Here is a 26,880-nt window from a genome sequence, read left to right as displayed (position 1 = left end):
TTTACTCGAATTTTCTTTCTTGCCAGTAAAAATTGTGCATGCAGAGATGGATAGACTAACAAAGGAAAAGTACTGGATTCATAAGTTAGATACTTTGTGTCTAATAACAAGGCACTATATAAACATTTAATAAATGAATGGATTAGTTAATATATCCTTAGCGGGAGAGAGAGACACACACATACGCACATAAGAGAGAAAGAGACAGCGACAGAGAAACAGCGAGATCAGAAACTATCTAGGACATAAACGCAAAAAAAACCCCACGGTTTGGACTTAACATTAGGAAAAACTATCATACAGACGAAAATGTTGAGACGGAACAGAAAGACGAAACTCTATATCTACAAGACGAGAAAATAAACGTCCAGCCAAGTTCGATCAGAACCACAAATGCAACGCATTTCTTGGAAATGTAGCATCAATTTTGATTTTCAGTCTGAAAAACTCAAATAAATATGTTATAGTTCGGGCGCCGTTTGTTCTAGTAAATTGGAAAATGCTTATTATTTTCTTTGCCAGTAATACTTTGACATTTACATTATAACATTCATTTATTTTGTCAAACGTTATTTATGTTTTCATTACTTAAAGTATGTCCCTAAAGGAATATTTGACATCTTACTTTCTGTTTATTTTCTTTGTTGTTAGATAAGTGGTGCTAGAACACCAGGTCTGAGGAGTAACCAAATTAAAACAAAATCACCAGCGGAGTCATACGAATGCCAGAGAGTGGGTGGCCTCGGTTCAGAGACATCGTAAAATTAGTTAGTCTCTCACAAAGACCACAAAACATGATTTGGCGACCTGTGGTACAGATTATTGTACGAAATTTTTGGCAATCTTTTTCGCCACTGTCTTTTAGTAATATTTGGCGACCTGTAGCTCAATGTATAGTACGTTTTCGCGACGATACCCTGATCATTTTGTGTCGATTTGATGACAAGAAATATTCAGGATTTATTAAAAAGCTATGAGTGAACGTTAAATGAACATCTGGGGAAAGGGTTTCAAATTTTGGTTTAGTCAATATTTGAAAAAAAGAAAAACGTTATCAATTTTGGTAATTTGGTTTAGACATTAAGATTACATAAAAATAAAATTGTACTTGGGTTGTAAATTGCTCAGAAAGTGTCATTTACTGCAACTGTTATTTCATAAATGGAGTAAAACGCAAACGTCAGTCTTCTTAGATAAATGCGTCACACGTAAGTTATACTTTCGTACTCTCTCAGTGTCTCGTTTAACGCTAGGTCCATTTAAGATCAGTTTGAAAATTAAAAATAAAATGAGTATCTCTTGTGGCTTTCCATATATTTTATAGGACACATTCAGTAAACGCTAACACTGAATCAAATAATTGTTGGGTATAGATCGCCGATCGGATTACTATTAGTATCCGATGTCATAAAAATTACTTTATGTGACATCAGATATGTTTTCATCCGGATGCTTTGCAAATTTATTATCGGTACATTCGAATCAATATGTATTGCTTCAGCAAATTGATAACCGCATATGAATCATTACACCTTTACCTGTGGAATTAGGCAATGACAGCAGAACAATTAAGTTTGTATCTTAATCATTGCAGGAACTATCCGGGATGTAACTGGTTCCTATGCAACATTTCTGTGGACTTCTGCATTGAGTACTGGTGTGGCTACCATTGTGATTTTAGTGGCTATGATTATGAAATACCGAACAAAACTAAACAAGGATACATTGTCAGTTCCCGATCAAGTTTCTACAATTACTAAATTTTAAATCCTGACAGATCGATCGCTAAATTATACATGCGAAACCAATCTAGATATGTAATGCGAACATGCAGCGTAGGAGTAAGTGAAGTGTTTATTTAATGAAAGCTGATCGTATTCTGTTTGCAGCTTTTTGAAATATCAGTTTCATCATTTTAGACAAAAAGTATTTTCTCTTGACACCACACTATGTACCACGTAATGAGAAACGGAGATAACGTCACGAAATGATATTGTGTCTGTCATGTCGAAGAAAAATGAAACATATTTTGCCTAGGTGAACAAATGGAGGCTATTAAACTCCGCGGGATAGCTTATAAATGAGGTGGGATGTTCATCAGTACAATGAAGTGTGTTCCAAATGCGAATAAACTAGCTATATGATGACACTGACATAAATTGAAGCGCTGCATATGCAGCAGCGTGCAAAGTACACTTTATTAGATCTATGTTATAAGTTTGATAAAGATAAAATTCTCACAATCCCGATTTTTCAACATAAAACGATTTTATTGATTGTCATGCCGAATATATTGCTACTCATATTTCAAGTACTGTCACAGACTAAAAAAAAAAAAACAATCACAAATAATCGTATAGCGAAACACCAAAAATACAAAGCTACTTAATCCTTAAATTACGCTTGGTTAGACATTACTAGAAGAGCAATTTGCATATGTGCTTAAAAACCGTGATGAATATCCGTGATTGCTGACTGCACTACTCACGGTACAAATGCACAATCCTATTAATAACATCAATTCATTGTTCCGTTACTTCCATAAATAAAATAGTTTCTTAAAGACCCCTTGATAAATTTAATCAAAAGCGTTATGTTCTCTATCTCTACCAGTTTATCTCTCATGTAGCAGACTGACTCAGTGCTATCAAGGCTGCAAAGTCCCGTAAATTAATATCAGGTTTCAGGTCTGTTCAAACGCGGCTAGATCTACCAAACGAGCGCCTTAAAACAATAAAAGACAATAGCTACGTCAGAGTATAAAGCACACTCGCTAGTTGATCAACAATTCTTCCGACGTAAACTGAAGGAAGGACATCTTCTTCATGCTGCTACAACTCCTAAACATCGAATATCTCCCTTACAGCGAAAGGGCACCAATAACTGGTCAAACATACTGCACTCTATGTTACATCAGTGAAGATACTGCCGGTAGGGCTATATCGTTTCATATTGGATGTCGAATAGATTTTCATATACACCTTCGCAAAGTGCCATCTTCCTCCTGCTGCGAAGCCTCCGACATCACATCGTCTCCACCAGCCACATGCTTCAAAATAATGTGTACCATATCGTTTATGAGATCTGATCGTTTATAAGATATCATACTGGCCCTGAATCCACGTGTTCCTGCGTTCGGTGGTAAATCTTCTTCTTAGTCGACTATTGGAATCTCACTGCCTACATTGGTATTTCATCATCTACATACTGCGAAGTAACCAAAGGAAGTGTACATGCCTCACATGAATTTCATGAACAACATAAACCTGAAGCACCTAATTCAAACAATATATCCATATCTTTAATTGTCATTTGCTGATGTATGTCTTCGTTAACTTTACATTGCCAGAATCGTAAAGGATTGTACGATATTTAGCTTCTTTTTATTGACGCACGTGCACGACGCGTGTTCCTAAAATATTATAGTGGATTATGAACTACTCTGTAAAGAAATCACGTAAACTCGTGTATCAGACGAGTTAGGTTTTAAATGTGTTTGTAAATGAACTGAAGTATAGATGATAAAGTTAACGATGAGGACGATTTCAATGAGCCAGAAACTAAACGGTCAAAGAAGCATGCGAATGAACTTAACATTTGCAATGTCAGCAACAAAGGTGAGAGACGCAATAATTGGAAATACCATTCTGATCATTGTAACAGTTATTTATGAGAATATTCATATCGTTTCGTAAATAGAATGGCTAAGAGAATGCCAGGTGCTGTCTAGGGTCTAAAAATATTGCATTTTGATATCAAGGGCTACCGCATATCTATCACATTCGTTCCAATTTTACAAGCTGTCAAAATACTAGACTCGAGACAAAATGCAACTGAATGTTTTGGTATTAAGAGGCTCAGAGGGAGAGTAACATAACAGCTGCATTTCAATTTTCCCGTGTAACTATTTTGATACAATTTTAGGGAGGCGATATAAGACACACTGTATGATACAGATCATAGCTGGTATCCCGCCACCAGCGCGATACAAATGACCGGGCATCAACATGTTTCCTTTAGCTGGTAATAAGAATGGTGATATATATACATCCCTTTACGCATATTATATTTCCTCAAATGGTACGTTCTTAGTGAAGTCTTCAAATCCGCCTGATACGTCATGCAAAACCTGATACACACAGAAACTGTACTGGAATTTTGCGTAGCCTACATTTCTAGAGTTGAAATTTATTATTCTTATTGTACTGATTGACCCAATCAACCAGTCATTATCAGAAAGGCAGTGTTGAGTGGGATCAGGATAGAAACAAAGTCCATGGGCATTCGTTCACAATATGAATCTAAATCTCAATTTTAAGTAGACCGATGATTCATTTTAAAAATGATGAAGAGTGCGCGACTAAGTTAAAAGGTCGCTGGGCGGAGTTATGTGCGCATGATTACTGTTACTGTGTATTGATGAATCTACGGTTGTGAATTTTTTTGGAATAAATCATAAATTGAATTACATTGTTTCTTGTAATGTCTTTGATTAGTAAGCCTTAAATAGTGAAACGAAATTAGCATATAATAAAAATGTCCGCAAGGTCATGTTTTAATTTTCAGAATACCTCGTTCGTATTTTCTCATAGAATGCAGTAACCAATACTTATTAAACAATACTATTTGAAAACGTCGAGTAGCATTAAGAAATTTGACAGGGGCCACTATACGAAATTATTATACGCAAGGAAGAACGAAAACTTCCTGGACATCACAGTCCGTATGAAACCGTTCAAAATCTATTCTTGCCACCTAAACATGCTAGATGGCACTGCATCATCACATTTGTTTCAACTCTAATATGCACATGGTACAACGACAGAAAACCCCTTACCATCCTCGCAACGGTCACAACTTAAAATGTCATGTCTGACATTTACAAGCAATTTCAAAGCAGATAATTACTCCAAAAGCACGCTATGCGGATGGCTCCATTTAAATATTCATGACATTACTTTCAAATGCTACGGTAAACGCATACAAGCCATTTCTAACCTGGATAACTCATACATAAAGCAGCAAAACAAAATGACTTCTAACTTATGCATGTGCAAGTTAAAGCTACACATGGTCTTCAATATACAACTACCTCTCCGGTGGACTAGTGGTTAAAGCGTCCGCTTCGGAATTGGGCGGTCGTGGGCTCGAACCCCGGTCGAGTCATACCAAAGACATAAAAAGTGGTAGTAACAGCTGCCTCGCCTGGCCCTCGGCATTAAGAGGTTAGCTTTAGAACTGGTCGGCGTGGTGTCAGGATAATGTGACTGGGTGGGAGATCATACTACATGTCTGTGGTATGATTCCCCAGTGCTAGAAATCACTTTAAACAACCACACTAGAGACATCGCAGCGATATGACTGAATTTTTTTAAAGCTACGTTAAAAATCCTAACCACAGACAAACACACACGCACACACACACACACACACTAAAACTTTAAAAATCTAGACACCTTCCTTCGGAAACAGCTCTTAAGATTATATTAAAAAATATTACCCAGTGTGCATCACAGTAGAGGACATTGCTGTCTGAATTATCCGTGTCACCTTTGTCTATTTTGAATCTGATGGACACCAAAGTCCGTAATCCACTCATTCAATAGTTGAGGACACAACCATTATCCAATTTTCTGCGTAGTTAGATATGTGGAGGGAACGTGTGGGTGGGTTGATGTAGATCTGTCAGCCTGGTTTCGTATTATCAATCAAACACAAAAGTATATATTCTTCAATCCCTAATAGACAGGCACTCATTACAATTTGGTCATTGCAGTTCATGTGTGAGAGATTATGAGATTTCCATCACGTCATATCTGACTGAAAACTTAACTCGTGTCTGGTTCATAAAAGAACGATCGTCTCTGCTTGATCGCGCTTAGGAAGAGAATTTCAATATATTAAAGCATACGCTAATCTACCATCAAGTTATATCCTGTCAGTAGCAGCATCTGTTCATATAGTACTATATCTCTCACATACAAAAGTAAATCAAAACAAATACATGTCTTATTTAATGCAATAATTATAGCGAGGTGCGAAGCCAACCTCCATCTAATCTTTTAACTTCAGTTGCCATGTTAAGTAGCTCGAATTTAATACCACAAAACAACAAAAAGCAAACTCACAATCACAGTGCTATCAAACAGTGCAGCAGAGCCGCCAGAAAATCTTTCTTGTTCCATGCAACTGATTTCACTACCGAGCGATTCAAACAACTGTACGTACAGTTCTTGTTTCCTATATTTCCAGGCCCTCTCAAGAACAGTTCTTGTCACCTGCGAGGTTCTCAAACGCGTAAATATTACTAATCATGTTCTGTCTTTTTGTGTCAAAATATGCACGATTCATTGGCAAGCCGCCCTTAGCTTAAAATTAAGACTTCATGTCATGGAATAGAAATCGCGACCAAAGCACCTAATATAAAGAATTTTTTCTACTTTAAATTACTTGCATTCCTGAAGCATGTATATCGAAATATATCTATTTAATTTCCCTACACTAAGAAAAAACGGATACACCATTTGGGAAAACTGATCCATGCTGACATAGAGTCTTGTGACTCTTATACAATATGACGTTATGGAAATGATGTGAACTCATTCACATTAATGTATTTAAAACCAGTGTGTCCCGAAAGGATTGAAAGTAAGGGTAAAGTGATGCCAATATATTTAAACTTGCAGATGGAAAACATGCTGAGCACAAAGTGCGTGTTTTCCATTTGCGCCGTTAAAAGATATGAAACGATTACATTGATAGCTAGACATAGTGATCTATCTACCTATCTATCTATCTATCTATCTATCTATCTACATGCATACATTCATCCATGTATGCATGCATACCTACCTACCTACCTACCAACATACATACATACATACATACATACATACATACATACATACATATAAGCTTACATACATACAGACATACATAAATAAATAAATACATACATACATGCATGCATACATACATACATACATACATACATACATACATGCATATTGTTGTTGATTGTCGCATGTCTGTGCGTGGAATTAATGTTTTTCAGCTCGAACAGGTAATATTGTACAAATTGTACTTTATCTTGCCCTCGTGAAATGTTTCACAATAGAGGATTACATTCAATATGAATTACATCACAAGCTCTTTGTATCCTTTCTACGATTAACACGCTGTTTTAAAGAAAATATTTGAAAGTAGATCCGACCCGTTCATTGTTACAAAGGGTAAAAACCGATAGACTCATCACCACGTTTTAGGTGAGAATGTAAATAACAAAAATCAATGAATGGATTGGCAGGGGTGAAAAGTTCAAGACAGTGTGTGATAACATCGTGATTGAAAGAAGCGCTTGGTTTGTTTTACCATGGCATGGACACCAAATATCATCGCCCTTAAAATACATTTTAAACGTTAAGAGGAAGCACGTACAAAAACAGCTGTATGCTGTTTCTTCGTTATTTTACACATTACTGAAGTTATGTCGATCTTTTGTTATCTGCTTCTTGTTTTAAACTTTATTGTAAATGCTTTTACAGTTATACTGGAACAATTGTTTTCGGCGTCATGGGGGTTACTGATTGGTGATTTGATTTGTTTGACCATGACGGTGGCTCTACTACTGAGAGAGACACAATTGTGGATGAAAGAAAGGAAAACAATATTATGGAGAGAAGAAATGATTAATGTTTAATGGTAGACAGAGTTCGGTATGGCTGAAAAGTGCAATCGGTAACACAAAATGGGAGAAATGAAATAAATTAGACACGATTTCAACGGTTGGGCAAAGTCTATAAAAATGACAAATGTTACGGATCTAGTAGATTTACCTTTATATCATTTTGTTGCATGATTTTTTTTTCTTTCCCTTTAAATTGTAATTCTTGTTCCTAAAGCTAACGTATTGATTTGTATTGTACGTAAGGTTGTCATCACTGAACTACTGGAACATAGGCGTGGATAACGAAAGGATGGATAACGAAAGGATGGATAACGGAAGGATGGATACTTGTTTAGCCTTTTGATGAGTACTGTGTAGATTCTTTGTTTCTTTTAAACATTTAGCATTTGTTGTTGTTCTCTTGTCGGTAACAATGGATACTACTACTACTACTACTACTACTACAGATGATCATATTATTATTAATATTATTATTATTAATATTATTATTAATGCTTAAATGAATCTGATTGCGACGACAATGATGATTATAAAAATGAATACAGCGATGAAGGTGATTTTAATAATTAATTAGTGTGCGTTCATATTTCCTATTAAATAACTTGCTATAAAAATTTCATATTCATTATATGTAATCTTTACAACTGTCTGGAATAATTTATACAAAATGTAAACATCTGTGACAAATACGATCGTCTTTTGTGTCGTACAACAAATAGAGAATATGGCACTTCGTATTCATTACACATCATCGAAGTTTCTATTCAAACTCACACAACCCTTAGAGTAATGATTGGCTTCAGTCTATGGATTTTATTCGCTGTTTGTTACTTCAGCTGGAGATAATCTGGTAATTTCAGCGCTGAATATATTTCCTGGCAAACGACAATGCCATGCTATGCTACTGAAATCCATGAAGACTTTGGCAAGATTTTAGATAAGGTGGCGTTAGATTGGCCGTTTTGCATTGTTCTGCAATATTGGGCCCGCTGATATTCGTAGCAGCCTCTTTTGTCACCTGGCAAGGGAGCTGTATGCTGTGCACAACCTATAGATTAATAGCATTAATGATCCACAAAAGTGACCGGTTATGGGGGATAGAGTTTATAACGTGTATCAGAGCCATTAAAGGAAAAAATGCCAAAACCGACCAGGCAAATACTACTTATCATATTTACAACCCATGGAATGATTACTATGCTTCTGAGACTGCGTACGTTGTCTGCACACATCAGTCAGGTTCCTATGCTGTATTATTAATACTTGCCTAAACTGTACAAAGCTTTCTGTGCGATTACACCAGAGTTAGATTGTATTGCAATGGTCAATCTTGCTTGACTGTTATTGTCTACAAATCCGCCACTTCACGTGTTCTTATATGTGCGCGGAGTTGTCGGTGATTTTCTATTCCCGCCATCACGGTCTCGAACTCATCTATGCAAATTACTTTATTCTCGATTGCCACCTTGGTGGTGTGAACAGCAAGGATTGACTCAAATGCACTAAAGTCTATGATCTGCATTATTTTCTGCGTCTTAGACAAGCATCGCTGTTGGGCCAGCAGTTTTCAGGTAATCATCCCAGTATCTAGCAATTCCGATACTTGTCTTGGCTACGTCAGCATCTGCAAGTATTGTTTCAATTTCATTTTGAACGATGGAATAATATGAACTGTAAAAACAACTCAGTTTTATCGTTGTTGACAAACTCAATTGATTCATACTCCAAGAAATCAACATGCTATCGTTTGGGACCATCACCGGGTATACTAAAGAATCCGAACATTTGTAGGAGAGGAATTGTAAGTTGTTGCAGCAAATATCTGCCAACAACAACTGTTTTAGCACGTTAGTGTATTAATAAAGGTGGCATTCACAATAGCATGATGGCTAAAGACAAAAATGTTGATTCCATTGGGGATTATTCATTACTTGGGATCAAGAGGGGACAAAGTCACATTAATTTAAACTCGTATTATACATGCTGTATGGGGGAATTCATGTCTGGACGACATTCCACGTATATTTTGTCTGTGATATTTCTTTACAATAACCGGTAAGACTCAGTTTGCTCTCTTTTTTTTCTCAGATGCGTGTGGTCTAACTAAATCGAGTCCATTTTAGGGCACAGTCACACATACCCGTGTATTGGTTTACACAAGAATTTGTCTTTGAACTTTCCAGCAATCTTTCTACTGTTATTTCTATACTGTATACGATCTTTTGGATGCTTGCTGGTATCAGATTACTCGACCAAACCTGGTTGTGTCATGTTAGTGTACACATCATAAGTTGTGGCGTGCGAGTCATTGTATCTACACAGCATGATGACCCAATCCTAGTAGAACAGTTTAATCTTGTCATTGGAAAACTCGTACATGATCAGCTTCGATAAGTCCAGCACGGAGAAGCCAGCGAATATTAGTTTTGTCAGATTTAGTTAGTTTTTTTTTTTTGTGTGACTTGACCAGCAACAATTCCACTATCGAAGATCTTTCTGGATTCATTGGTCGGGTCAGCGACGAGCCTTCGGAGCCTCTCTTGTCCATTATCGCGGATAAGGCCGACCCGAATTCATATGGGAAGATTCTCTATGATTTCTTTCCAAACACAGTTTTGTTCATAAGCTTGAAAAGTTCCTTCTCAAACAAATTGTTGTTTTCATCTGGAAATACGGAGCCATCCAAGCGTTCTGGAACACTTCATGCACTTAGTTGATCTTCTTTGCGCATATACCCTGGGGGCTTCATACTTGCAGTAAATATTTAATTTTTACCCTAAGACTTGACACGGAAACATAGTTGTGTGCTCATGTTTATATTTATAGTATTCCAGACCAACTTTAGCGAAGCATCCTAGGTCACTTTTGATGTTGTAATCGTACAAGTGTCTTTGCACTTCAATGTGTGGTGGGTCAGTCTAATGAAACTCAAAAACAGGCAACGGCTGCATCATTTCCAATTCTTCCACAGAGGTTATTAGCATCGAGATACATTATATCGCGTTTTGGGCGTGGGGTCTTACTCTTTCACGTTTGGGTTTCAGGAACCAACATGTGTGTGGTTCACCAGATAATTACGGTCAAGATGTGCTTTCTGAATAACTGAAAGCATATCGACGTCGGTAAAAAATTCCAACTAGAATTTAGTTTTGGACAAAAAGCACCCCAAACCTGTCCGATGATCAGAAGTAATGTGCAAGAGCGTGTATGTACAGATGCGTGGCAGTATCACGAACGATCTCAAACAAAATAGCGATCAATGGCACATCGGTGCGCAGATACAGACCACGATTATCACCTATGAGTTTGCACTTGAATGCAGACCACGTTATTAGTGAGTCCCAAGGTCGTGCAGTATTCCATCCAAAAAATTCGTTCATATTTTCCTATACAAATTCAGTAACATATAATTACTATGATCGTTAAGTACTTAGAATTACATGCGTAGTGTTTCGTTTACATGCGTATTTGTGAAATGAGTTTGAGTATTTCTACAGGATTGTGTAGATTGTTATCTTGTGGTGAGAATTAATTTGTCATTCGCTAATAGGCTAATTCGTTGTAAACTAGTGCACTTATTCTTGCGATGTGATATGTTATAATTTACAAATGCTTGAATTGTGAATTTGGAAAGTATTTGAAGTGTGTAAGATTAGTTAATATAGATGCGTGTATATTTGAATATTTGTGTATTTTTGTATGAGTTGCAATGTAAAGAAATACATATGATTGCTGTGATATTGTTTAGTATAATGGGATTATGAATATGCACTGATGTGACGCAATTTATTGTCCTATTTAGAAGAAGTAATTGATACCGTGCTTTTATAACGACGTTGTGTTACAATACAAGAACGTATGAGTATTCGATGTGAATGAATGCGTGACCAACGAAATTGAATAGCCTTTTATCTGATGATCGTCTGGGTGTAGTGTGAGATGAGACGGCTAAGGAAACTATTGTATCGTAGTATTTGTTTTCATAAGAAGCTTTTTCGGGGAGAGAACTTCCGGTTAAATTATGTCCCGCGTCTGTAAGAGGGGTGACGGAAGTAAGACTAACAGAACAGTTCGAGCCGACAAGACTAGTGATAATAGAGGGTCGAGGAGGAGAACGTGGATAAAGAGGAGGATTTTTAGGAGTCGAGGAGGAAAGGAAAGGAGTCGAGGAGGAAAAAGGTGGAGGAGGAGAAATATACAGACGTCGAGGAGGAAAATGCATTAAGAGAAGGTCGGAAGAATATGAGAAGGAATTGGAGGAGTAAGAGATAAGACACACAGATGAGTAGAATACAAGACCTACTGATCAAATGATGCAATAGGCTATCATAGGGTCCAGCGGAAGGAGAATACATGGGAAATTTTAATCATTTAAATATTGAATTTTCATTAAATCGTTACATGTTTAATTTCACATTTGTGTATATTCAAGCACTAAACCGTCGGCGTTGCTGACTGAGTGCTCGGAATTTAACATCTATCTTTCACTAATTTAACTTGAAACCAAAATCGAGCCTGGGTGGGGCTTCTATAATAAATTAAATAAAAAGTGTATGCACCCCACCCCACACCTGCCACAATGACGGCATAACAGCCAGTCATGCCACGTATGGACTGAAGTGAACTCCAACCACTTTTTATACCATATTTCACAACGGTCAGTCCGACAAGTACATATAAATAAGTACAAAGTAGCTGTAGGAAAATTAAACTTTGATATCCAATATAAAGATAGCTGTTGCTATTTGCCTCTAAAATATTATAGAGAGTAACATGATACTTCGTAACCAAATAATGCTTTTGAAAAAGTTAGTTTTATACGCTTATATTCACCATTTTGTGTCTTTCTTACTGAAGTATTTTTATATGGATACGTCATATACCTAATGCATTCGGGGTAACATTCTGTACAGACTAGGTCAGTTACACCTTAATAGCTTGAATCACTTCATACTTGTGAGGTGAAAAGTTCAGATCACTGTATGATAGAGTCGTCGCCTTAAGAAATGATTCATCATTTTTCAACAGACAAAAGACCGTTAATGCATTCATTTTAAATACAGAGAGGCAGAAAAAGGCATCAACGATGGTACATCATCGTTGGATTGTTATTTTAAGTACCTACATGACGGAACTAATAATGTTCGGCCTGTTTTTTGCGGTCCCTGTGTTGTTCTCAACTTTATTAGAAGTCTTTAAAGAAAGTCGTGCTAAAACCGCCACTATAGCATCAGTTCTTTTCGGGGTACTCGGATGTGCCGGTAGGTTGCATGTTTTGTGTGATCATAATGAATCCGTTGATACTAAGAGAGTGGTGAGGGGGTTAGAGCGGGATCAGAGAGGGAGAGATAGACAGTTTGGTGGAAGAAAGGAAGGAGTGGCGAAATGAAAGTAGTGTAGACAAATTTATATTTAGCACGGTTAGCTTATAGGCACAAGAGTCCAGCTGATAAGCAATACAGTAAGTGGCACCGTAAAGTATTATGAAAGATGCTTAAACAGGTATAGAACGGGGAATATAATGAATATTTATTTCCTCCATAGACTATATTTTTACTTACTAAAGGTAACTTTTTTCCATTTCTCTTTAAGGTGTCATCACCGGACTGCTGGTACAACGGATAGGACCAAGGAAGGCTGGATTCGTAGCTGGTTTGTTGATGGGTATTGGATGGATACTTAGTTTCTTCTCAACATCAATTCTTTATCTAGTTTTACTGTTGGCCGTACCAATGGGTAAGAATAATAATAATAATAATGATAATAATAATAGTAATAATAATAATAGTAGCAAAAGAATGTTGTTAATTTTGACCCTGATGATATGTTTTTGACAATAATGACACTGAACGTGAGATGACAACATTAATGATCATTGCATTGATTTGTTCGAGCTGCTTTATCAGGTTCCTAATGTCGTTAACCTCTTGAGATTTGAATTTAATACCTTCAAACAACATATGTTATTCAATTTGTTGCTTTAGAACATGAATCCATGTTTTACTTCACATGATCAATTTTTCCTTACGCATTTTGCTGAAATATATTATGTAGCTTCAATATGCTGTATGGAAATTTTTCAATGGTTCGGTTAGAACATTATCATGGAAGCACACAATGCATTCACTCTGAAGAGAACGTACTATAAATTATTAAATCTGACTAACCAAGCACCTTGAACTATGATATATAAATTTGCGAGCGTAGTAGCTACCTTTTGTTTATTAACAAAAACGAAACAACGATTTCTATTTACATTTCAGGAATAGGATGTTCTGTGGTTACTTTAAGTGTAAGCAGAACCATAACTTATTATTTCCCTGGAAAACGTGGACAAATTGCTCTCTCCGTACAAGCAACCGCATCAGGGGTAGGAAGGATAATATTCACATATGTCCTAACTGGCTGTGTTAATACGTTTGGGTTGCGTGGGACCTTTTTAATCATGGGAGCTGTTCTATTTAACTGTTCGATTCTATCGATTCTTTGGAATGCTGAGTTGCCAACATCAATGGAAACTTCACAAAGCGTAGGCAAGGTATTAAATGATAACACTGGAAAGAGTAGGAAACAAAATTTCTTCATGCAATTCTGTCCAGTTTTGAAAAACAAAATATTCCTATTATTTGTCCTTGGCATTACATTTCTTTATGCCCCTCACGGTGGGTTTATTATAATGTTTGCGGACATAATGAAGAGTCGAGGATTTACAGAAGGAAATATTAGACTAGCGTTCGTTATTCACAGTGCTTGCAACATTTGTGGAAGACTATTGTTTGGACTTCTAAAACAGATACCAGGAGTTGGTTCTTTGTTGTTAATCTTTCTTCTGGCATGTATGTCAGTTATCTCATTTTCAACAATACAGTTTGCAGAACAGTTCTGGACTACAGGCATAGCTTGTTCCGTTCTAGGATTTGAAATGGGTGCGACAGTTTCGGCGATGTCAATTGGAACCTTAAAAATTGTGGGCTCTGGCTATTTTCCTTTTGGACTTGGCCTTGTATTTGCGTCAATGGGAGTAGGAAATGTAGTCGTAGGACCCATTTCAGGTAAGACGCACCAGCACAACATACATATTTCATTCTAGAAGAATGTTAACTTCTTACGAAATTGGCAACCCCAGTTAAATAACTTATTAAGTTGTACTAGCTACTTTAGTGATGTCCAAACACCAACTTTGTCATGTAGGCCCACAACGCGTTCTGCTCGATTTCGTGCAAAATAAATTTCAACGTCTATAATGTAATTTATATTATGTAATTCAGCGCATTCAACCGTTATTTACATTTCCTATTTCAACGCATTCAACCGCTTTCGTGGTACGGTACTAACTCAGTATAATCCTGTCAACGGAAATCAGAGTATATTTTCTCACATTGTCCCGCGATATCTACGATGCAGATAACATTTCATCTACACAATTTAATCAGATCAATGCCCATGCTGGTGTTATAATAAACGACCTTATAGTGAAAGAGTGCAAACAACAACTAGAACATGTTTATGATATTTTTTTCGCAAACCAGTAAGAAATGACCATTCAAGTGTCTATATAGAAACACAAGCAACATTCCATGTAATGTTGTGTCAAAGCTTATGTGTAATAGCTTATAGTTCTAAGTACAAACACATCTGTACGGGGAAAGCTTTTTTTGAAGAAGACAGATGTAGACATTAGTTTTGCATTCATTTGGATGGATCAAAGTTTACATGCAAATTCATGTTAATCTCTATATTAGTCTTATGGATAATATACTAATGATACTGCACTATCCGTAAAGCTTACTTTTTCTGAAACTTGCCAACTAATGCCCAATCGGATTAAATGCCAACAAATGCCCAATCAGATTAAAAACCGACATCTCGTACATAAGGCAGTTCAGAGATACCTCGATGAAAGTTCATGTTCTTTGGACTTGGAAACTCGTTGTCTGCATACATTAACAGTCTATCAGATACATTGATACATTTAGTGCTCAGGATAGTAATCGTTAATAGTGATATATCCCGATGTGATGTTTTTAATTCAGAAATTCGAAACCTGTTATTTGATGGCGAATCACAAAATCATCCGAAAATGGCACAGTATCGTCCAAAATATTATTTACTAATTAGAAGCAAGAATAATTAATGGTTATGGCTCGTTGGTTGTATTTGCCTATTTGTTATCTCCCCTGATGCGTTGATTCGTGAAATGCGGCATATTATTATCGGTATATATGAATGCGATCATGGATATAAGATATGTGAATGGTACAAATATTATGCTGTGCAAGAATCGTCTTGGTAATTTTGGGGTTAACTGTCGAAGAGATATTCTAAAGCAGTGTATAATCAATGCATTTTCCCAAATAAGAATCGCAGTATTGAATAGTAATATATAATTTCGTTAATGATCGTAATATTGGACAAAAAAAATGTAATATTGAACAATAATCGTATTATTTTATACAAATTGTCTTAATTCATACATTGGTTGCATCACATGAGTGTTAAATACGGAACTCTGATTGAAAATGTAATCATGTACCTATATCTATGTAGGTTTTAAAAAATATAATTACTAAGTTTATATTCTAACTTACAGTTATGTGGACGATATCGTCAATTTTTTGTCAGGATAATTTTAGGTACATAAAATCGCTATCATTACGTACATAGATAAGGGTTAATGCTAGTTGAAGGGCGTAAAACGGTGTGATTAATCAGACATAACAGACATTCTTTAAATGGCGGCGACTATGCCATGACGATAGAGTCAAGTGAGCTACGCAGAGCTAAAACAAAACAAAAGCATACACGTCCTCCCAAAAAATCAAACAACATAACGTCAAAGAGAGAACCGTATTTAGAATGGCATACAGGTACTAAGGTTGATATTTTCATTTTCAAGTGAGATGGTCAATTTTTATATCGAATTTTTAAAGTAAATAACATTTTCGAAAACTGGACAAAGCAGAAAAGTTTGGAATACATCTAGTACTTATTTAGCAGTTCTTTTAAAGAAAATACACACAGTCTGAAGATTAAAATTGAACTGCGTATGTGGAAAGAACGATGTCTGCCTTTGTAGATGTTTAGAAGTGCACGCGCAAAATAGCTCAGTAATATGCCAATATTTATTTGTCGGATATACTGTTTCTTGTGCAACGTAGGACACCCATCCATCACCCCTTTACAACAATACTACTTGATTGGTAAAATAGGCTCTGCGAAAGCTAAATCAATGGACACCAAAAGAGCTGGAGTGCGAATGCTTCAGTAGAGGTTTTGTTTCCCTGGGGACATGGAATTTACTCGAGTCTCCAAGCTCCGTTGTTTTGCGACATCGCTGTTGGGACTCTGGAAAAACAGCATTGCTATTGAATTTCTTAAACATGGTGTAGTTAATCAGATGTCGATGACAACAACGGTAAACATACCATTACTTCATGACGTCCAGTTTATTCCTTCCGAAGTAATGACGTAGCTAGAAAACTATCTCAAAGCGTCTTTGGAATGTTCTGAATCTGATACTTTAGACACTTAGTAGTATATATGAAATATTCAAGTTTTGAACATTCATAATTATCTAATAGACCTGTGAGGTGTCTTATTTTAAATTTTTCCCTACTGAATTACTATACACATATTTAATACTATATTGTTAATTTCAATTAGAAGATTATTTGATGGCGATGGTAAATATTATGATATAATGCATATATTTTAACAAATGTGATTCTAGCAAATGGTGTACGCGTTTTTCTCTAACACTGGATGAAAAATTAATTTATTTCTTTAGTTTTATTTTAATAATTATTTCCAATATTTTGTCACGTTAGTTGAACCTTCACATCAATACATGTTAACAGACTCTCACACCAATATTTTGGCAACTTTGACAAATATATCGTCACTTACAATTTTACTTCCCAACCAATAAACTTGGCTTCATCAGCGCTGACGCTAGCATCAATACCTTAGAATAGTAAAATAAAGGATCGAGGGCAGACTTTAAATATGTATTATTCCCTACAGAGCAAAAATGAGATCATCTGCAGAGAGAGAGAGAGAGAGAGAGAGAGAAATAGAGATATATAAATTATTCTCTATTAATAATTTGCATTAATTTAAATGTTTTGACTTTCTCTTACCATAATATTGTACACGTATCCTGCACAAAGAATACATATTTACGGATATATCTCCTTGCCTATTTGTATTGTCCGTAATCATATTCAACATAATGCTTTAAACACAGCAAAATGTACCATAGAGAAAATATAATGCCTTTCACAATACATTATAATACTTCATTACCTAATACACGCCTTGTAATTAATTAATATTGGAGTCTCCTAAATTTAGCAAATAAAATACTTTACAAACATAATCCAATTTTGGCATCTAGAAGACCCAGGAAGTTGCAAGATTTTGCATTTGCATTAAACGGATAGAAAACAAAATAAAATTATTTTCGTCATCTAAATGTGACAGACGTCGTTGCTTCTAGTTTCCAAATATAATAGAAAGTACTAACTTTTGTAGCTTCAATTTATACATGTGTTTTCTCTTCGTTATATCTGCGTATCAACTAATATGATTTATTTGATAACCTGTTAAATATGTAACATGCGATAATTTGGACAAACACTTCAACAAGTTTCCAAGAGAATGAATTATCATCGCTTATATGTACTAATACACTAAGTTATAGAGTTCATTCTTTCTCCCCTAATATTTAAATACATTTTGATACAAATAATCACCCTTTAATCGAATTTTGTTTTCATGCCAGAATAAATTGTGCATGGAGAGATGAATAGACTAATGAAGGATAATTACTGGTTTCATAAGTTAGATACTTTGTGTCCTAATGGCCTTAATAACAATGCACTATATAAACATTTAATAAATGAATGGATTAGGTATATATCCTTAGAGGGAGAGAGATAGAGAGACACAGATACACATAAGAGAGAAAGAGACAGCGACAGAGAGATAGCGAGTTCAGAAACTATCTAGGATACAAACTCAAGAAAAACCACGGTTTGGACTTAACATTGGGAAGAAAATATACAGACGAAGATGTTGAGACGGAACAGAAAGACGAAGTATATATCCACAAGACGAGAAAATAACCGACCAGCCGAGTTTGATCAGTACCGCACAAAGCAATGTACCATCAGTTTTGATTTTCAGTCTGAAAAAACTCAAATAAATATGTTTTAGTAGGGGCGCCTTTTATTCTAGCAAATATAAAAATGCTCACTATTGTTTTGCCAGTAATACCGTGACATTTACATCATAACATTAATTTCTGTCGCGAAAAGTTATTTATGTTTTCATTACTTCAAGCATGTCATTAAAGAAATATTTGACATCTCACTTTCTGTTTATTTTCTTTATTGTGTTGATCAGTGGTGCTTGAACACAAGGTCTGAGGAGTAACCAAATTAAAACAAAATTGACGAATGCCAGATGGTGGGTGGCTTAGTTTTTACAGGTCAGAGAGATCGGAACATTTGTTAGAACAATAGTCGCTGATGAAGGCCACATAGCACGTGCCATATAGTCTCTCGGAAACGATTTGGCGAGCTATATTAGAGATTCGTTTACGTCATTTGTGGCAATTTTTGACCGATGCATTTTAGTAATATTTTGGCGTCCTGTGGCCCTTGTGTTAGTACTTTTTCGCAACGATAACCCAGATCATATTGTGTCGATTTGATGAAAATACATACTCAGAATATATTAAAGAAACTATGAGAAAATACTAAATGAACATCCGGGGAAAATGTTTCAAATATAGTTTTGTCTATATTTCACAAAATATAGGTTATTAAGTTTGGTAACTTGGTTTAGGTATTAAATAGGCAACTTTTATTTCATATATCGAGTAAAAGGCAAACGTGAGTAAAAATAATATGATAACTGCCTCGCCCAAAATTATACTTTTGTACTCTCTCCGTGTCTCCTTTGACGCTAGGCCCATTTATTTAGATCCTTTTGAAAAGAAAAAGCAAACTGGGTATCTTTTGTGGCTTTCCATATATTTAATATGACACATTTAGTTAATGCTAGCAATGAATCGAATAATTGTAGGTTATAGACCGCCAATCGGATTACATTAGTATTCTATATCATAAAAATTGTTTTGTGTGCTTTCAAATATGTTTTCACCCTAATGTTTTGCAAATGTATTATCAGGTACATTCGAATCAATATTTATTACTTCAGCAAATTGATCACAGCATGTTTATCATCACACCTTTACTTCTGTCATTAGGCAATGAGTACAAAAAAATTAAGTTTGTATCTTTATCATTGCAGGGACTATCCGGGATGTAACTGGTACCTATACAATGTTTCTGTGGACCTGTACATTGGGTAGTGGCGTGGCTGCCATTTTGATTTTAGTGGCCATGATTATGAAATATCGAACAAAACTAAACAAGGATACATTGTCAATTCCCGTTCAAGTTTCTACAATTACTAAATTGTAAATCCTGATAAATTTATCAATACATTATACATGCGAAACCAATCTAGATGTGTAATGCGTACATGCAGCGTGCAAGTAAGTGATGTGTTTATTTAAAGAACGCTGCTTGTATTCTGTTTGTAGCAGCTTTTACAAATATCTGTTTCATCATATCAGACAAAAAGCATTTTCTCTTGATACCAAATATGTTCCATATAATAATCAACCGAGATAACGTGATGAAATGATGTTTTGTCTGTCATATCGAAGAAGAATGAAATATATTTTGCCTATGTGAACAAATGGAGGCTATTAGGCTTCGCTGGACAGCTTATAAATGAGGTGGGATGTTCATCAGTACAATGAAGTGTGTTCCAAATGCACATAAGCTAGCTATATGATGACACCAACATAAATTGAAGCGCTGCATATGCAGCTGTGTCCAATGTATGCTTTATTAGATCTATGTTATAAGTTTGATAAATATCTCGTAATCACGATTTTTAACTATAAAACGATTTTGTTGATTGTCATCTCGACTCTATTACTTGCTATATTTTAATATGCTGCCACGGTCTAGAAAGAACTACCACAAAAAATTGTATGACGACATACCAAACATAAAAAACTACTTAATCCTTTAAATACGCTTGGCTAAACCTTTGCCAGAATAGCAATATAGTATAGGCATTTAAACACGTGATGAATATCCGTGATTGCTGACTACTCTACCCTCGATACACATTCACATTCCTATTAATAACAATTATTCATTGTTCCTTTTCTTCCGTAAATAAAAGAGTTTCACAAAAACCCCTGAATAAGTTTAATCAAAAGCGTTATGTTCTCCCTCTCTACCTGTTTCTCTCTCATGTAGCAGATTCAGTGCTATCAAGGCTGCAAAGTCCCGTAAATTAATATGAGGTTTCAGGTCTATTCCAACGAGACTAGATCTACCAAAGGAGCTCTTTAAAACAATAAAAGATAAAGCTACGTCAGCTAGTTGACCGACAATTCTGCCGAAGTAAATTGAATGAAGGACATCTTCCGTTTGTTGCTACAACTCCTAAACGTCGAATATCTCCCTTACCGCGATCGGGCCACCAATAACTGGTCAAACATACTGACACCTCCTGTTGCATCAATGAAGATACTTTGGTAGAGCGATATCGTTTCACCTTGGATGTCGATTAGTCTTCTATATGCACCGTCGCACAATTTCAACTTTCTCCTGCTGCAAAGCCTCCAACATCACATCGTCTCCACCAGTCACATCTGTCCTGAAAAAGAAGAAAAAGAAACCTGGTGCTGCTGTGCTGAATAGCACCCCAAAACATCTCGTCGTTTCAAGATCAATTCAGATCATAATGCTGCCAGCATGTATAAGTGCATGCATTTATGACAGCAAATACAATTCCACTGGAAGATTCTGTCCGCGTCAACATTCAATCCTGAAGGCATTTCCAAACGAGAACGTCGCACGATTGCGGCTGGCTAACGTATCTCTACCAAAATATGCATGTGACAGTCTCTACGCACAAATTTAATGTCGCATTTACCTGCCAAATATAAAAATTCATAAGGAAATGCAATACACCAACGAGGCTAAGAAGGACCATAGTATTGGACAGCTATATTAAAACAAAGTATAAGAGGTCCATTCACTTGACTCGAGAAATAAAAAGCAGTTCATAGCGGAAGAGCATGGAAATGAGCCCCAAATTGGTACGTGTATTGTGTATGTCCAAGGGTCGTTTATACGCAAGTCATTCTAAAATTGCTGAAAAACACTATGTACTAAACAATTTGCAGTTCAGAATGGTTGCGAGATCGTTCACATGCGAAATCGTTGGAACCAATAGTATACTAGTATTCAGTAAAATAATTGTAAGATTCACCCTCAATGGTTGTTTTTTGAAATGCTGCCGGATGCTGAATCTTTAGTACTGAAGAGTACAAAAATGTACAAAAGTCATGACGGGCAAGATGTTTAGTATTTTTCGTAGACCTAGTAATTCACCTAGACTGTGTTGTTTTATAGCCGAAACTGTTATACAAGAGACTTTAAATGCATCGAGGTAGGTAGATTTATATTATATTTATAGTATTCGCATATCCTCCTGTTTGATTGTAAGCCCTCTGTCCATTTCTGATTTTTAGAATAGTCTATTTCAGTAGTAGCCTCTTCCTACATGTAAGACCTCGACGCTGATATTAATGTTGTGGGCATCATATCACTAAAACAAAAATAACATGCGCTATGTCTTACATTGTAGGACTAAGTAGAAGCCGTGTCATCTGCGTCCAATATGTGCGATGTTTTGTTCTAATATTTCAAGAACAATTTGAACAAATAAATAGAAGGAATTCTTGTATACACGTGTTCAAAGAGATGTAAATCCCAAATTTATGGAATTACTGAGAGTTTCAAAGACAGTAATTTCAATCACAACCGTGCTTGAAAGCAAGCTGGCCCAAGCAAAAATGGCGACCATGTTGCTAAAGAAGCTTCCATTTGATTAAAAAGGTTAGCAGTGTTGGAGACCCACCTGGAGGCAATCAGTTTAGAACTCATAAATCAGTGAATGCAATGGCTAAGTTTTGTGCATTTTTGATATCTTTTATTCTTTCTGTTTTTCATATCAGTAGGGTGGTACAATCAAAGGGTTTGGTGTGAGAATACTTTAGTAGTTCATAACCAATCAGCAGCATAACACGCAGTCATTTGTATAATGCAATGCGCAGGTCAGGGTTATTGTTGCTTACAGTTTACTCTTCAAATTATTTATTTATTATTATATAGTACATATAATATTTACAGGAAAATGTAGTCTCAGGCTCTGCTCCGTGTTGAGAGAGCATGCCACTAGCTTCCCATTGGTATGTGGTTTTTCCGAGTGGTTTTCCAGGTTCTTCCTCCACCAGATATATTTACTGTTGTGTAGCATGAAAAATGGCCTTAAGCTAATCATAACAGTGTAAGACATCAACCCTGATATTTATGTTTTGGGGATTTAGGTTTTATTGACTAAATAACGGTATGTGTAGTGAGTTCCAGTGTTGACTAACATCAGAACAAGAAGTCAAATTTTCAGGAATATCTCACGCTCTTTGCAGCCTGTCTCCACATTTTTTTACAAATTAAAGTATTAAAGTTTATCAGACTTTACTAACTCTGATGTCGTTTTTCTAATTAATTCAAATTCTCACATAAGACATGTTTTCAAGTTCGTTGGCCTACATTTCAGTTGGCAGTAAAGCAATGGAAGTCAGAAATGCCAAAATTGGTTAAAAGGGTGAGAAGTATCTTGAATGAAATGAAGCTATCTAAGCACCTTCTTAAGTATTAATATATTTTTGATTCATTTCATTAGCTAAGTATACTTCAACTTTATCTGATTTCAGCATTCCCAAAATGAAGTACATACTGTACGTACAGCAAGAGTAGTATATGCCTAAATACTGTATTCTCAGCGCATTGAACAATTTGTCTCCAAAACATTAGTCAGTTTGATTGTGTAAAATATAAAAATTCACTGCTTATCTATAAATCTGCAGTAGCATGGAATAAATTGATACAAGTTGTACTCTTTAGATTAACCAGCCATGCTGTAAGAGTAGAGCGTATCACTCAATTTCTATGAAGTTGTTCTGGTGGCAAAATTAAATTATTTTTGTATTTTCAGCACTGTATACCTCTATTTTGCTTGAGACGACCTGTCAGAGAAACCACCTGATGTCACAGCAGATAGGTAAATACCACACCCAGACAGGAATACAGAGCTGAAACCACAATGACCACAAACCATAGTAGGAGGTATAGCGTGACCACTCTTTTTATTGTATGCATAATGACGCATTAGATTTTTATTTTACATGTATCATTTAGTTGCTACCATGGGTAAAAAGTTGGTTGCAGAATCATTGACCTAGTAGTAAACTGAACACCCACTTGTTTCCAACCTATCAATTTTGGCCATTATTTCTTTTTAATTTTGGTTACAATTATTCACAATGCTACTTTTAACCGATGTGATGATAGAGATTTTGTGATTTAGGGTTTTGTTAGCTTAGCCACAAATGTTTTGTTTTCATTATTTGAAAATATGTTTGAAAATTTCTGAGAACATAAAAGTTACTTTAAGATCTTTTAAAGCCCACATTACCCATCCATTGATAATTGTTAAGTTTGGAAACAATTTATTATCCAGTAGTTGTTTTTTATCTTTAGATTCATTACAAAGCAGATACAGAGATGCTTCCAGGGCATCAATCATGCAAAATTTGTATGAATTTCCCAAATATTGATGCACAGGAACTCCAACAATTTAAAGTCGCTCATAGGAAAATGTACTCTGCACTGTAAACAATTTTTATTTAAAGTACTTCGGGTAAGTCACACCAGTAGAGGTATCGTCGTGTTTTTTGCAACATAAGTCTTTTTTCAGGTAGGCAACTGTTTACATCTGGATTCTTTAACTTGACATCAATGGTTCTTAAACTAGATTTCATTGGCACATTGTGCCCTGTAGCAAGCATTATGTCATAGTATAAGCCATGTAAAAAGGAAGTTTTACAAGTGCACGTTAAAAATACAGCCTACCTAGAAAAAATGAAAAGGCTAATTCCCTGCTTGGTTCATCTTCTTTTGTTTCGCAAATACTGGCCGCTGACACTGATGAAGACAATGATTTCTGTTATTATGAAATATATCTTATTATTGGAGCTGGGAAAGTTTTAATGGAGATACCAGTGACTGATTGGTGTTAAATATGCGTCCGGTGTACACTCTGAATGGACAAATTAGTTTTTCCAGTCCCCCCCCCTTGAGCAGTAAATCAAAATTTAATGTAAAGCAGACATGATACAAAACCTAATTAAATTACATACAATTTAAAATTAGAGTGCACTTTTCATTTCTTTTCTCAAACAATTTAGCCCTGCTGGATCATGTGCTTCAACACTATAAAGCCTTTAATGGTTAAGGTCGGTTGAATAAATAAGACTAAAAAATGATAATAAGAAGTACAGTTATTTATTTGGTCATTACACCTCTGTCGGAGCAAGCAAGCTATGGCATTTATAGACCTAAAACCCTAATACAGCATTAAAGAACAGATAAGAAATCTGTCAGTAGTGTGTGTGTGTGATTTGGATTTTTAATGTAGCTTTAAAAAAATTGAGTCATATTGATATGATGCCTGCAGTGTGGGTGTTTATAGTGATGGCTAGCAATTGGGCATCATGCTGCAGACATGTAACATAATGTATTAGCCAGTAACATTAACCTGACACCAGGCAGCCAGTCCTAAAAATAACATCTTAATGTTGAGCGCCAAGTGAAGCAGCTGTTAGTACCATTTTTGCGACCTCCCACATCCATGGTGATGCTAAAACCACTTAGGCCAACCAGAGCAGTCTAATCATAGTATTCATTAAAGTACTAATTTGAGAAAGTGAAACTTTGGCATAGCTTAAGTTTGTTAAAAATTCAGTTTTGGAGCAGAAGTATCAAAAAGATAAAAGGTAATACCTTTGAGCACTAGAAAATTGTACTTAACTACCATAAAGAACCATTGACTGTCTGTATGCTTCTTTAGATATCATACTATGAAAGGAAGGTTCTCAGAGAGGAGTTTCAAAACACAAGTTATCTGGCCAAAATAAGGAGTTAATCAATTGGTAATTAAATATTAAGCATAATCATTGTCAGAAATGGAAAATCACATATTCTGAGAGCTACATAAAAATAGAATATGTGTTATTTTGAAAAATTATCTTTGTTCCTTTAAATATTTATAATTTTAACAGATGAATTTCCCTAAAATTATATAATCAATGTACCATTAAAAGATTTGTTATGAATAATTAGATATTTACTACGTGGAGTAACTTAGTCTTTAAACATGCCACAGTTTGTATGCAACATGTCATTTTTAGTTAAACAGCTTATTTCTTTTTCATTTTTCAGTTACTTTGTTTCAAACAGTGATAAAATTGATATAGTGAAGGTTTCTTTTTTTACTACATTTTCAAATGCAAATGTCATCATTGCTTGAATATATGTTATATATAAAGACTGGCATTCTCAATTTTGTTTTACCTATAGACTATAATGAATGATTAGTTTTATTGTAGAGAATATAGAATATAATTTTATTTTTTTGTGCATTATCAGATTTGATATGAGGACTTTTAATTTTATTTGAGATCCCACTAACTTGTTGTGCTTCCTGTTCAGATAGGAGTTACATTATAATGAAGTAAGCAATATTTTCCCAAATTTGAATTAGAATATGCGATTTCATCGTGACATTAAATTTTTAAAAAAGCTGTCAACATTGCGTGAGGATTTTTTACTTATTGATTATGGAATTTTATACTGTTACAGGAGGCATAACCTTTAATGAGATTTTAAAAATAATTTTGGATTAAGAATATCAGAGTATTATTATCTTTATTGTTAAGACTCTTCTCCTTCATAATGGGTTTATGATTATGATTTTAAGTCCATACTCGTATGCTTTTACTGAATTGTATATTGATTGGGTTTTAACAGCCATTTAACAATTCCATATTATATGGACCATTTTGCAAGAGAGGATAAGGAGGAATCTGGGACTTCCTTATTTTTAATAAACATTTTCTATAATAAAATGAAGTTAATAACAATAAATTTGTCATATACTAGGTTGGAATTAAGAAGGTATATTAAGATATACTG

The 26,880-nt window shown here is 35.3% G+C and overlaps 1 protein-coding gene across 1 annotated transcript; it reads left to right on the top strand.

Moving 5' to 3' along the window:
* Positions 1 to 11,720: 11,720 nt before the first annotated feature.
* Positions 11,721 to 20,684, top strand: LOC149783425 (monocarboxylate transporter 13-like). Its single transcript, XM_089931649.1, has 4 exons — positions 11,721 to 11,918; positions 13,280 to 13,423; positions 13,951 to 14,739; positions 20,006 to 20,684. The coding sequence occupies exons 2-4, from the start codon at positions 13,348 to 13,350 to the stop codon at positions 20,176 to 20,178; spliced, it is 1,038 nt and encodes a 345-aa protein (XP_089787775.1). The 5' UTR covers positions 11,721 to 11,918; positions 13,280 to 13,347; the 3' UTR covers positions 20,179 to 20,684.
* Positions 20,685 to 26,880: the final 6,196 nt, after the last annotated feature.

This window comes from Sinohyriopsis cumingii, chromosome 14, assembly GCF_028554795.1.
Source record: "Sinohyriopsis cumingii isolate HCF-2022 chromosome 14, ASM2855479v2, whole genome shotgun sequence".
NCBI lineage: Eukaryota > Metazoa > Mollusca > Bivalvia > Unionida > Unionidae > Sinohyriopsis > Sinohyriopsis cumingii.
This window is presented reverse-complemented; position numbering and strand designations above follow the sequence as displayed.

Bases quoted from the DNA above. Each gene is read 5' to 3' on its own strand.
- LOC149783425 (XM_089931649.1), top strand. From the start codon at position 13,348: ATGGGTATTGGATGGATACTTAGTTTCTTCTCAACATCAATTCTTTAT. The intron at 13,424-13,950 runs GTAAGAATAATA...TTTACATTTCAG, and splicing joins ACTGTTGGCCGTACCAATGG to GAATAGGATGTTCTGTGGTT. The intron at 14,740-20,005 runs GTAAGACGCACC...TTATCATTGCAG, and splicing joins AGTCGTAGGACCCATTTCAG to GGACTATCCGGGATGTAACT.